The following is a 13,850-nucleotide window of genomic DNA, read 5'->3' as shown; positions in this document are numbered from 1 at the left end:
GTCTGGGAGTTAATTCTGAGCCAGTAACCATGTAGAATCATGCTACTGATTAGGATACTCTTTATACACTGAGTAAAACATAGCTTTTCCTTCCATGTTACACATCATTTTGTTCAGAAGAGTCTTTGTAGCAATTGCATACTAGAAAGCTCACTACCATTTTGACTTAAATTAAGTCTGTGTTGATTTCTTTTCACTGCACAAAGCAATATTGCAGATTACATATGACTACAGGGGAGACTGAGCTGAAAGCAATGATGTAACATGCCATTTTTGGGATGAAATTGAATTTGGAAAGTTCAGTTAAATTAAGTGGAAAAAGAGGTTAAGATTAAAATGTTATTCGATAATTGTTCCTGCATTATGGAGCAATTGCTGGACCTTCCCTTAGAGAATGTAATCAGCTTGCCATGAAACACAACTTGAAACTGTAATTAAGAGCTTAGGAACAGGATTCTTTTCTTGTTACCAAAAGGTAATTGCGTCCCATTAGTGCCTACCGGCGGTGCTAATGGTGAACAAAAAAGGGGCAATTTTGGCCCCACAGTGATAAGGAACTTTACTAATTTTCATACTTGACTGCTCCATTTTACAGATACTCAATTGTGCAAAGATTAAGGATATATTTTTAGAATTTTTTCAGAATTGCAATGCTCTTGTATATTAAAAATGACATTCATCAAGATATAAGATGACTGCAGTGATGTTGTTTGGTAACTGGGGATTAGCTGACTAAAAGGCCATGGTAAAAAGTGCCATCCTTCAGTCATCAGGTCAATCCTCAGTTCCTTCCCACAGCACACCTTCAAGTTCATTAATCCAAATCAATCATTTGCAAGCCTCCAACGATGAGAAATGTGTTCCGGTTTTAGAATTGGTTTCACTTCTGGCTGCAAACACCCTGTATGCAAATACCCTGTCACCCAAGAACATCCTCAATCATAATTTTAAGATATGTCCCCTTGTTCCCCCACCGGAGGAAATAGTTTCTCTGTATCCACCTTATCAAATCCTTCTAACATTTTAAGCACCTCGATCAGATCATCCCTCAAGGGGAAACAAGTCAAGTACATGCAACCTGCCCTGGTAATTTAACCCTCTAATCCATGCTGCTGAATCTGTGCTGCGCTCACTCCAAGGCCAATATATCCTTCCTGACGATGCAGGTTTATGCGTGTGTATGATTGACTGGTGGATAAACTTAACTCTGTGATACTCTATAATTTCCAACATTGATTTGAATACGTTTTAAGTGCATATGTTTCAAACTGCCAGAGCATTGCAGTTTCAAGTAAGCAGAAAGGTTTTTTTATGTATGATACTGTATTTTAAAGGTTAATCTAAAAAAATCTAAAAAAAAGTGCAACAGTGACGCTGCTGAAAGAAATTGTTGCCTGCAGTTAATGCTGATCACTTATCCTGCTGCCCTTCCAGCTCTCTCCAGCAGCCTGCAAGGACAGAGCGTGTCGTCAGTCAGCTCAGATATAAAGTCAGAAGACGACGCGGACGAGAATCTGCAGGATTCAAAATCTACAGATGACAAGAAGACGGACGAAGACAAGAAGGATATCAAGATATTAAATAGGTCAAGATCTATGATAACAGTAAATGAGTAGGCACTTCATTCAATTCCTCATCAGAATTTAATGAAGTGAGCATTCAATATTGAGTGTAGGGTTTGTATTATAAAATTCTATGGGTCGGCCTTGTACTCAGCCTTCTTTATTTGATTATGGGGCACAAGTACAATATGGAAGGGTTGTCGTTTCCTATAAATTGGTATTTAGCAACAGGGAGTGTTTACTTGATTGAATTAATTAGTCCCATTAGATAACTTGAGATCTGTAAAGTATAGAACATGAAATACAAAGTTCAGCTTTACTGATTTTCTTCAATTATTTTGAATCCATTTATAATAAATAGGTTGAAAACATTTTGTAAACAGCACTTATATTTGATAGAGTTTTACATTTAAACCTGAACCAAATTGACAATATTGATTTTACTTCAGGATTTGTGAAGTGAGGAAGATATTGGGTTGTTGTGCTGATCATGTATTTGCCGGATGTTCCTATGAATAGGCTCAATTTTCCCCAAAGCTTTTTTTTGGTGTACTTGAAGAGTTACGCCCGCTTTTTGGGGGCTTAAGTACACCCCAAAAAAATGTTCCAAGTTTCCCCGTTGGATTTCTTCATTATGGTGCAGCCTAGCCTGTCCTTTAGTTTTGGGGATGGAGCCTTGATCTGCGCCAAAAAGATTGAGTTGCCACAGTAACCAGGGACACAATGCAGGCTGAGGCTGGAAAGGGAAACATACCGCCATCCCGCAACCTGCACAAGCACATTAAAATACATTGCAGCAACTTACCTCCATTAAATTATTAAAATCCACCCCTCCCAATGCCGGTGCCGATCTCCCGTGCCAATCTCTGCTCCTACCCCAGGCCGAAGGGCCACCCAGTCCGTTCCCCATACCTAGCCCTGGCTGAGTGGCTTCCTCCCTCCTGGTCCCGCACCTAGCCCTGGCTGAGTGGCCTCCTCCCTCCTGGTCCCGCACCTAGCCCTGGCTGAGTGGCCTCCTCCCTCCCGGTCCCGCACCTAGCCCTGGCTGAGTGGCCTCCTTCCTCCCGGTCCCGCACCTAGCCCAGGTTGAGTGGCCTCCTCCCTCCCGGTCCCGCACCTAGCCCTGGCTGAGTGGCCTCCTCCCTCCCGGTCCCGCACCTAGCCCTGGCTGAGTGGCCTCCTCCCTCCCGGTCCCGCACCTAGCCCTGGTTGAGTGGCCTCCTCCCTCCCGGTCCCGCACCTAGCCCTGGCTGAGTGGCCTCCTCCCTCCCGGTCCCGCACCTAGCCCTGGCCGAGTGGCCTCCTCCCTCCCGGTCCCGTATCTAGCCCTGGCTGAGTGGCCTCCTCCCTCCGGTCCCCCATACCTAGCCCTGGCTGAGTGGCCTCCTCCCTCCCGGTCCCGTATCTGGCCTGGCTGAGTGGCCTCCTCCCGCCCGGTCCCCCATACCTAGCTCTGGCTGAGTGGCCTCCTCCCTCCCGGTCCCACACCTAGCCCTGGCTGAGTGGCCTCCTCCCTCCCGGTCCCGTATCTAGCCCTGGCTGAGTGGCCTCCTCCCTGCCGGTCCCGTATCTAGCCCTGGCTGAGTGGTCTCCTCCCTCCCAATCCCGCACCTAGCCCTGGCTGAGTGGCCTCCTCCCTCCCGGTCCCGCACCTAGCCTTGGCTGAGTGGCCTCCTCCCTCCTGGTCTCGCACCTAGCCCTGGCTGAGTGGCCTCCTCCCTCCCGGTCCCGCACCTAGCTCTGGCTGAGTGGCCTCCTCCCTCCCGGTCCCGTATCTAGCCCTGGCTGAGTGGCCTCCTCCCTCCCGGTCCCACACCTAGCCCTGGCTGAGTGGCCTCCTCCCTCCCGGTCCCACACCTAGCCCTGGCTGAGTGGCCTCCTCCCTCCTGGTCTCGCACCTACCCCTGGCTGAGTGGCCTCCTCCCTCCCGGTCCCGCACCTAGCTCTGGCTGAGTGGCCTCCTCCCTCCCGGTCCCGTATCTAGCCTTGGCTGAGTGGCCTCCTCCCTCCCGGTCCCCCATACCTAGCCCTGGCTGAGTGGCCTCCTCCCTCCCGGTCCCGTATCTAGCCTTGGCTGAGTGGCCTCCTCCCTCCCGGTCCCGCACCTAGCACTGGCTGAGTGGCCTCCTCCCTCCCGGTCCTGTATCTAGCCCCGGCTGAGTGACTTCCTCCCTCCCGGTCCCGTATCTAGCCCTGGCCGAGTGGCCTCCCGGTCCACTCCCCCACACCTAGCCCAGGCCGAATGGCCTCCTGGTCTGCTCCCTGCACCTATCTCAGGCCGAATGGCCTCCTCCCAGTCCCGCTCCCCCGCATCTATCCCAGGCCGAAAGGCCTCTCAGTCCCGCTCCTCCGCATCTATCCCAGGCCGAATGGCCTCCTCCCTCCCGGTCCCCACACCTAACTATACCCGAAAGGCTCCCCCGCTCTCCCCCCTTCTCTTACCTCTCCTGTTGCTGCTGTCCGGGCATCTTACCTGTGCCGATTCCCTTAGCTCTCCAGAAGGTTTTTCTACAGAGGCCACATATGCCGGCCTAAGAAGAACTGGAGTAACTCTCAGCTGGCCAAACTTGCCGAACTGGCTAGAATTGGCACGGGTGGCAGGTTACGCCCCCTTTGGCTGAAAAAAAACGTACCTAAAAAAATTGTAACTAACTGAGTTACGCTGGTGCAAATTGATCGGGGAAACTTGTTTTTTTTTTTAAAAAGCGGCCTGCACCAAAAAAACGGCGCAAATCACTGGGGAAGATTGAACCCTATATCTTTATTCCATATCCTACTCATTTATACAAAGTGTTCTTTATTTTGTTTCCTCAGCAATAATAATGACGATGAAGATCTTTCTCCTGAGCAGAAGGCTGAGCGCGAGCGAGAAAGAAGAATGGCAAACAATGCTCGCGAGCGTCTGCGTGTGCGCGACATTAATGAAGCATTTAAGGAACTTGGCCGTATGGTGCAGCTTCACCTGAAGAGCGACAAGCCACAGACAAAGCTATTGATCCTTCACCAGGCCGTTGCTGTTATTTTGAGCCTGGAACAGCAAGTGCGAGGTCAGTAGAGATGTGGAACTGTTCAGCTGAATTTTGTCATCCAACAACTTTCCTCATCCTCCCACGTCATTTTCTCCTTCCCAAACACATTAAATATGAACGTGCAGAATAGATTTCCCAACAAAAACAGTTAACGTTGACTTTCTTAAAAAACAAAGAATTGAATCAATATTTGATTGGTAGCATCAGAGGTTCTAGTAATAGGTATAGACCGAGATGATTGAATACTCCACTGACACATAGTCCTCTGCTGTTGTGACTGGAGGGAAATGCCTACAGTGAAAGAAAGAAATAACTTGCATTTTTCAGCGCCTTTCACATCCTCAAGGCACCCCAAAGCCAATTAAGTATTTTACAATGTAGTAATGTAGGCTCATCACCAAGAGCATGCAGAAATCAAGCGCAAGCAGCAGAAAGAGCGTGCGGCAAACCTGTCCCACCCACCCTTTCCCTCAACGACTATCTGTCCCATCTGTGACGGTCTCATATTGGACTGTTCAGCCACCTAAGAACTCATTTTAAGAATGGAAGCAAGTCTTCCTCGATTCCGAGGGACTGCCTATGATGATGATGAATGTAGGCAAATGTGGCAGCCAATTTGCACACAGCAAGGACCAACAAACAGGAATGAGATAGCTGACCTAATAATGTATTTTAATGATGCTGGTTGAGGGATAACTATTGGCCTGGACACCAAGATAACTCCCCTGCTCCTTTTCGAATAGTGCCATGTGATCTTTTACTTCCACCTGAGGCTATTTAGCATCTCATCCAAAAGACTGCACTTATAGAATATGTGCTCAGATCTCTGGAGTACGACTTGAACCCGTGACCTTCTGACTAAGAGCCAAGGCTGATATCTAATAGTGGACAGCAAGATATAGTTCAATGGTAGAGATGTGAGAATGGATAAATGTTCTGGACTTATGGTTGTTTTTTTTTTTCGGGGGGGGGCACATATTCTTCAAGAGATTCAATGGATTAGAAAGTGTCCACAATAGCTTGACTGTACTTGGCCTGTTGAGGGAGTAGGCAGAATGGACAAAATTTATCATTTTCTTAACACACATTTAACAAATATCCTCCAATTTTTAAAGTGTCCCATAGAAGTGAAGAAAAATAACCATTGAAACCACTCCAAGTTATCCTTATCCCTTGTGATAGTTTACTTATGATTTCATTTCCTTTAAGAATGATCTAGTTTTTTTTAACTGCTTTCTCTGTTGCTGAGACCTGCATCATTCTCCAACTACATCTAGTGAAGGCAAATGACGATGTAACCCTACATAAATGTTGGCCCTGAAATTGCGGTGCGTACGATGTGTGAATGTGCCCGAAGAGACCCCGCAAGTTCCGGTTTTAGGCCTGCACTGCACATGCAGCCGAATCCGACACTTGCAATCTATCAACATTTCTTTTGACAGATCGTTTGCATCCCTGGGAGAAGGGTCTTTGCAGGTGGAGAGTTGGGCTATTTGCTGAACTCTAGCCCAGCGAATGTCCTTGAAACCCTTTCACCTGGTAAAAGCAGGTGTACAGTCTTTTACCAGCATAGAATTTAAAAATCTATAAAGATAAACAATAATCACTAATTTTTATATTAAAATCCCAGTCCATTAAGGTAAGTTTATTTTTAACACTATTAAAACATATCTTAAAAAATTCACAAAAATAATTGTTATTCTAAATCAATTTAATTTAATTCAATTTATATTAATTTTAAATAAGTGAGGTTTTTTATTTATGTAAAGTGTTTTCTTTGTTTTTGAGGGAATTCCCATCCATAGTCATGGCAGCTCCATACAAACAGAGCTGTCATTACCATGAATGGGAATATTACATTGTGATTGGTGGTCCAGGCCCACGTGATCCCAGGATGCGCTTACGCTCCTGGGATGCATGGGCCTTTGCGCAGCTAGGCCTCAGAGCCAAAGTCTACGTTCCTCCGGGACCACCGGGTATCTTCGTAGTTTTTGTTGTGGTCGGAGGCATCCGCCCACGGAAGCCTCCAACTGCAATCTTTGGCCCTTTGTGTACTGGGAGGAAACCAGGGTTTTTCCATTAAAAAAAATACAATTTCAAATAAGAAAAAGTACATCAAAAATTATAATTTCCTTTACACTTTGTCACAAAGTTCACTGCATTTCAATATACAGAGATAAATCAAACCAGTAGTATGCATTTTCCATTACAATCACTGATGCCCTTCACTTTACAATTGCAGTCCTGACTAATGTGGTTAAAGCTATGATGTAAATTGTGTTTGTTTTTCATTTGGCTTTATTTGGTCAAATATTCTGATAAGAATATTTAATGTGTTCCCCACTTCATTGTATCTGCCGTTAATAGAAAACATGGTTATTTTACAAATCTGCCTCATATATTAAAGCTGGAGTACCCATGTAAATAGTGCTCCCTCTAGTGGCACTGAACATTTGCTCCACAGATATGAAGGGCAAGACTTCTGAATTGCAGATTTCACGGAAAAAATGGACAGAATTGCAGAATACGATTTCCAAAAGACCAATGAAAATCTTATTCGCCACCTAATGTTACATAAGAACATAAGAGATAGGAGCAGGAGTAGGTCGTACAGTCCATCAAGCCTGCTACGCCATTCAGTAAGATCATGGCTAATCTTCTACATCAACTCCACTTTATGCCCTATCCCCATATCTCTTGATTCCCTTAGTGCCCAAAAATCTAGCAATCTCTGTCTTGAATATAATCAACAACTGAGCATCCTCAGCCCTCTGGAGTAGAGACTTCCTAAGATTCACAAACCTCTGTGAAGAGGTTTCTCTTCATCTCAATCCTAAATGGCCGACTTCTTATCCTGAGACAATGCCCACTAGTTCTAGACCCTCCAGCCAGGAGAAACAGCCTCTCAGCATCTACCTGTCAAGCCCTCTAAGAATTTTATACATTTCAATCAGATCATCTCTCATTCTTCTAAACTCCAGAGAATATACATAAGAACATAAGAAATAGAAGCAGGAGTAGGCCATAAAGCCCCTCGAGCCTGCTCTGCCTTTCAATAAGATCATGGCTGATCTGATCATGGACTCAGCTCCACTTCCCTGCCTGCCCCTCATAACCCCTTATCCTCTTATCGTTTAAGAAACTGTCTTTTTCTGCCTTAAATTTATTTAATGTCCCAGCTTCCATAGCTCTCTGAGGCAGCGAATTCCACAAATTCATAACCCTCTGAGAGAAGAAATTTCTCCTCATCTCTGTTTTAAATGGGCGGCCCCTTATTCTAAGATCATGCCCTCTAGTTCTAGTCTTCCCCACTAGTGGAAACATCCTCACTGCATCCACCTTGTCAAGCCCCCTCATACTCTTCTACGTTTCTATAAGATCACCTCTCATTCTTCTGAATTCCAATGAGTAGAGGCCCAACGTACTCAACCTTTCCTTATAACTCAATCCACTTATCCCCGTGATCAACCTAGTGAACCTTCTGTGAACTGCCTTCACAGCAAGTATCCTTTCGTAAATATGGAAACCAAAACTGCACGCAGTATTCCAGCTGTGGCCTCACCAATACCCTGTACAGCTGTAACAAGACTTCCCCGCATTTATACTCCATCCCCTTTGCAATAAAGGCCAAGATTCCATTGGCCTTCCTGATCACTTGCTGTACCTACATACTATTCTTTTGTGTTTCATGCACAAGAACCCCCATGTCCCGCTGTACTGTAGCACTTTGCAATCTTTCTCCATTTAAATAATAACTTGCTCTTTGATTTTTTTCTGCTAAAGTGCATGACCTCACACTTTCCAACATTATACTCCATCTGCCAAATTCTTGCCCATTCACTTAGCCTGTCTATGTCCTCCTGCAGCCTCTTTATGTCCTCCTCACACATTGCCCTTCCTTCCATCTTTGTATCGTCAGCAAACTTGGCTACGTTACACTCAGTCCCCTCTTCCAAGTCGTTAATATAGATTGTAAATAGTTGGGGTCCCAGCACTGATCCCTGCGACACCCCACTTGTTACTGATTGCCAACCAGAGAATGAACCATTTATCCCGACTCTGTTTTCTATTTGTCAGCCAATCCTCTATCCATGCTAATATATTACCCCCAACCCCATGAACTTTTATCTTGTGCAGTAACCTTTTGTGTGGCACCTTGTCAAATGCCTTCTGGAAGTCTAAATACACCACATCCACTGGTTCCCCTTTATCCACCCTGTTCATTTCATCCTCAAAGATATAGATCCATTCTACTCAATCTTTTCTCATAGGACAGCCCTCTCATCCTAGGAATCAATCTAGTGAACCTTCATTGCATCCCCTCTAAGGAAAGTATATCCTTCCTTAGGTAAGAGGCCCAAAGCTGTACGCAGTACTCCAGGTGTGGTCTCACCAAAGCCCTTTATAAGGAAGAGCACCTCGAGTCTCATCATCGAGAGCATGCAGAAAGCAAGCACAGGCAGCGGAAGGAGCATGCGGCAAACCAGTCTTCCCACCCACCCTTTCCTTCAACGACTGTCTGTCCCAGCTGTGACAGAGACTGTAATTCCCGTATTGGACTGCTCAGTCACTTAAGAACTCACTTTCAGAGTGGAAGCAAGTCTTCCTCGATTTCGAGGGACTGCCTATGATGATGATGATATAATTGCAGCAAGACTTCCTTACTCTTATACTCCAACCCCCTTGCAATAAAGGCCAACATGCCTTTTGCTTTCCTAATTGCTTGCTGTACCTGCATATTAACTTTCTGTGATTCGTGTACAGGAACCCCCCAAATCTCTGTGAATCCCAACATTTACTTTCACCTTCATTTTCCATTCCTCCTACCAAGGTGGATAATTCTACACTTCCCCATATTGTACTCCATCTGCCACCTTCTTGCCCAATCAATTAATTGGCCTATATCTCTTTGCAGCCCCTTTGTGTTCTCCTCACAGTTTACTTTAATTTTAAGTGGAATTTGACCAATGGGTCTAATTATAAACGGATGGAATCATGCAATGTAATCTCCAAAAATTCATTAAAAATCCCGCTGTCCCATGTAATGCTAATAGAACCTGACTTGTTTAGCAGCCATAAATCAGTGCCCTTGCTTACGGGTTTTAGTTTTCTCAAGTCCCAGATTTTAAACCTTATAGATTATTCCACCCTTGAAATCTTTCCTGAGTTTTAGACAAATTAGCTTTTAAAGTGGCCAAACATCGTACGGGGGCATCGGTAGAATTTCTTCGGAGGTTCTTCTGATCTCCCGCCATAACTTTGGCAGAAGATTGGCAGAATCCTTGGAGAACTGGCATAACGCCTATTACTATTACTGTTTGTTAATCCAAAGAGCAGATTATAGAATCATACAGCACAGCAGGAGATCATTCAGCCGATCATGCATATGCTGGCTCTCTGAAAGAGCTATCCAATTAGTCCCAATCCCCTGCTCTTTCCCCACGGCCCTGTAGATTTTTCCTTTTTAAGTGTATTATGGTCACTTTGAACATTTTCTTTCTCCTGAAGAGAGGAACCTGAACCCTAAAGCAGCTTGTCTGAAAAGAAGAGAGGAGGAAAAAGTGTCAACAGATACACCGCCACACTCCCTTGCAGGAGTCCACCCGAATATGGGAGACACATCCAACCATATGGGCCCAATGTGAAAAGAGGTAATTGAAATCATGCTAGCTTCAGCTGCTATGTAAAAGGATGATAGCAGCCAATATATTACAGATTCTCTCAACGATAACAGAATACACAGTATATATGTCCTCTTTTGTAAAATGTCAACTTTTACTTCTGTCAGAAAATATGTGGGGAGATTTGTTGATTAATTGTCTGACCCCATTTTATGTTCCATCCCTGTAAACTTCAGAATTTTATACAACCATTCATTCTCACTAATGCCTTCCATGATTTTCCTTTGCATCCATGTTGATTTGACTTTCCAGTTTGGTGTTGAACTTGTTTCTGTATGTTGTTAAAACACTCAATTTTTTCCTCTAAGGCATTCTCTATAAATAGTTCTTCCCTTTTATAATAACATAAGCATTAGAAGCAGGAATAAGCCATTCGGCCCCTCGAGCCTGCTCCGCCATTCAATATGATCATGGCTGATCATCTACCTCCTCCACTTTTCTGCACATATCCCTTGATTCTCTTAATATCCAAAAATCTATCCAATAATGCTCGTACATTACTGTATCTCTCAAAGTTTGCTCTCTTAGGATCCACTTTCTTAATAGTTTGATTAGCTGTTCTGCCTTCATTTCAATCTTAAAATTAACAACTTTATAATCACTAAAGCCCAAGTGTTCCTTTACTTCAACTTACTTTATTCCTTCATCCTCCATAGTCAGGACCAATCCAATATTGCCTTTCTCCTTGTAGGCTTCCTCACCTGCTGTTTAAAAAAATATATTGAAGTACTTTAATAAACTCTTCTATGCATACAAATTGTTCCCGCTATTCCAGTCAATGCCAGAAAGAATAAAATTCCCAATGATTACATTTGAGGCCTTAGCACTAATCTTTTTTATGATCTCACACAGCAGTACATCCAGCTCTTTTTTTTGTGTGGTGGAATGCAACATATTAGTCGCCAGTTACAGAACAAAATATAAAATACACAGTTATGGTGGAACAGCAGTAAGCTATGGCCCACAGCAGATGTTTGGAAGTCAGTTTTATGTTAAAGCATTAAAATGTTGTTTAATGCAGTGCGGTGGTTTCACAGAATACTGGCGCAGTACCACATTGTGGCAGCTAGTGCAAGCACAGATCTGTCCCAACACACGAAGGTTCAAGTCTTAATCATCACCTGAGGAAATTGCACAGCAGAAGTAAGGTGCCTTTATTAGAAAGAAAGGGATGGGGAATGGAAGAGCAAGCTATTGTTGTCTAGGCACTCCTGTACACTTTTGAATCACAGAGTATTACAGAAACAGGCCATTTGACTCATCTGTATTGGTGTTTTTCCCCCATATGAGCCAGCTTGGCTAATCCCATGAATAGCTGGTTCAGAGGATTAGGGACGGATCACTTGCTATCCTCTTGTTGCAGGAGGGGTGAAGAAGAATCTAAAGATTTTAAAAATAAATGATGATCCATATAGAACAATGAGCTAAATGATTGAAGCACAATCATTACAAAAGGAAGTGGTATTTATGAGAGAGGGAAAACATAGAGTGCATGGTTTGTGCTGAACTACTCTGTTAACAGGGATGATGGTGGGTGTGTTACAATTGGCTGCGGTGCCTTAGTAAAGACGTCGCACTGCAATTATATCGGGTCCTGGTGAGACTGCACCTGGAGTATTTTGTACAGTTTTGATCTCCTTACCCAAGGAAGGATATATTTTCCATAGAGCGAGTGCAACGAAGGTTCTTCAGACTGATTCCTGGGATGGAGGGATTGGCCTATGAGAAGAGATTGAGTAGACTAGGCCTATATTTTCTAGAGTTTAAAAGAATGAGAGGTGATCTCTGAAACATACAAAATTCTTACCGAGCTTGACAGAGTAAATACAGGGAAGATGTTTCCCCTGGCTGGAGAGTCTAGAACCAGGGGTCATAGTCTCAGAATAAAGGGTCGGCCATTTAGGATTGAGCTGAGGAGAAATTTCTTCACTCAGAGGCTGGAGAATCTTTGGAATTCTCTACCCCAGAGGGCTGTAGAAACTCAGTCGTTGAGTATATTCAAGACAGAGATCGATAGATTTTTTGATATTAAGGGAATCAAGGGATATGGGTATAGTGCAGGAAAGTGGAGCTGAGGTAGAAGATCAGCCATGATCTTATTGAATGGCAGAGCAGGCGCGAGGGGCCGAATGGCCTACACTACTCCTAATTATTATGTTTTTAAGATACTAGGGGAATAATAGCTGCAGTTCTTACTGATTGTTCTCCACTGACTGTCCTCTTTCCTTGCTGGAAAGTCCTTGTGTGTGTGGACATTGAGCAAAGATAGAATGGGACTCAGCAACGGTGCCCACCAAAGTCATATAGCCAGCCAACACTCACCAACATGTGAAGAATGGATAATTGGGCAAATACCAGAGAGTTATGAGTTACCACCCTGAGGCAAAGTGATGTAGGGAATAAAATGAAGATTATATATATCATTGATTAAACTTTTTTCTTCTTTTTATAGGCCCATGGTGCCAGATCAACAAAAATAAGTGAGAGACCACTTCCTTGACAACTGTATTATCTTACAACAATGTAAACACTCTGCCCAATCCCCTTTTTTTGTAAAATGGAGACACATTAAAAGCAGTCACGAAAATGAATCACAGACGAGAGAGAGAGAGAGAGAGAGAGAGAGAAAGAACGAGGAAAAAGAGAATACTGCATTCCCAACAAGCAAAGTACGACTTGGGGACAAACTCTAAACATATCATTCAGAATGTTGAGCAGTATGTTGCAAGCTGTTAATGTACAGCCTAGAGACTGAATGGCAATCTTCTCCACACTGTGGAAAATGCATTTGTGCCTGAACTTCTGTAAAAAAATAAAATAAAAAAAAAATCAATTTGTAGGTTGAAAAAAATATTTATTTGAAATCGTAACCTTGCAATAATGAAAAGTGTACTTCTGATATAAAAAAAAGGAAAAAAAATACAATTTAACATTCTTTTGTTTCGTTGGTGTTCTAGTCAGCTAGTGTTTGTTCTCTGGAGAGAGTGAAGCTTTGCTGCCCGTCTACATCCAGTATTCACAAAAACCAGCAACTGTCCTAATGGTAACTTAGGTGATGACTGCTTAGCCATTCCTTTGTCTGCATGGGAGTAACGGATGGAATAATGGGCCTGTTGGTGATGTAATCCGTATCTATATTGCGATGCCTGTGATTTTTTTTTTGTGATTTTTAATTCCTGTCATTTTCCTGCAGTTATATAGTATTTGATGGAAAATAGGTCACACCCTCTGCCTTTGAGAAAGACTTGTTTATATTGGAAACAAAAAGCATCAACACAAAAACTTTTTGAAATTAAATGTGATATTATGGCAGTATGCCGCCTGTGTGCAACCCGGCAAAAAATGAGGTACAAAAGTCATGATGATGGTGCCGTAGATAAATTAAATCTGTTCCTTTTGGAGGCTGGCAGATCGCTGCCTCTGTGGACAAGGTAGTAAGTGGAAACTGACCTCAACGGCTCAGTGGGTAAAGGAAGATCCCAAGCTCAGTCTGTGGTCTTTGTTCAGTTAGCTGATCTCCGCCTAGGGCGACGATTTGGGTGCTACAATTGGCCTCCGCGCTCCTAGACCGGAGCAAG

At 43.8% G+C, this 13,850-nt stretch overlaps 1 protein-coding gene across 16 annotated transcripts in view; it reads left to right on the top strand.

The window, feature by feature from the left end:
- The window catches only part of LOC139238943 (transcription factor 4-like), a 652,736-nt gene extending 639,627 nt beyond the window's left edge, over positions 1-13,109 (top strand). For all 16 annotated transcript variants that reach the window (XM_070867526.1, XM_070867515.1, XM_070867541.1 and 13 more), the window contains 4 exons: positions 1,435-1,585; positions 4,377-4,609; positions 10,100-10,242; positions 12,725-13,109. In XM_070867526.1, coding sequence (XP_070723627.1) covers positions 1,435-1,585; positions 4,377-4,609; positions 10,100-10,236 — 521 coding nt within the window. In that variant the 3' untranslated portion in view covers positions 10,237-10,242; positions 12,725-13,109. The remainder of the gene's footprint in view (positions 1-1,434; positions 1,586-4,376; positions 4,610-10,099; positions 10,243-12,724) is intronic.
- The last annotated feature ends 741 nt before the right edge of the window (positions 13,110-13,850 follow it).

Source organism: Pristiophorus japonicus, chromosome 2 (genome assembly GCF_044704955.1).
Source record: "Pristiophorus japonicus isolate sPriJap1 chromosome 2, sPriJap1.hap1, whole genome shotgun sequence".
NCBI classification, from domain to species: Eukaryota; Metazoa; Chordata; class Chondrichthyes; family Pristiophoridae; genus Pristiophorus; species Pristiophorus japonicus.
Note: the sequence above shows the minus strand (reverse complement) of the source record. Positions and strands in the feature narration are given on the sequence as shown.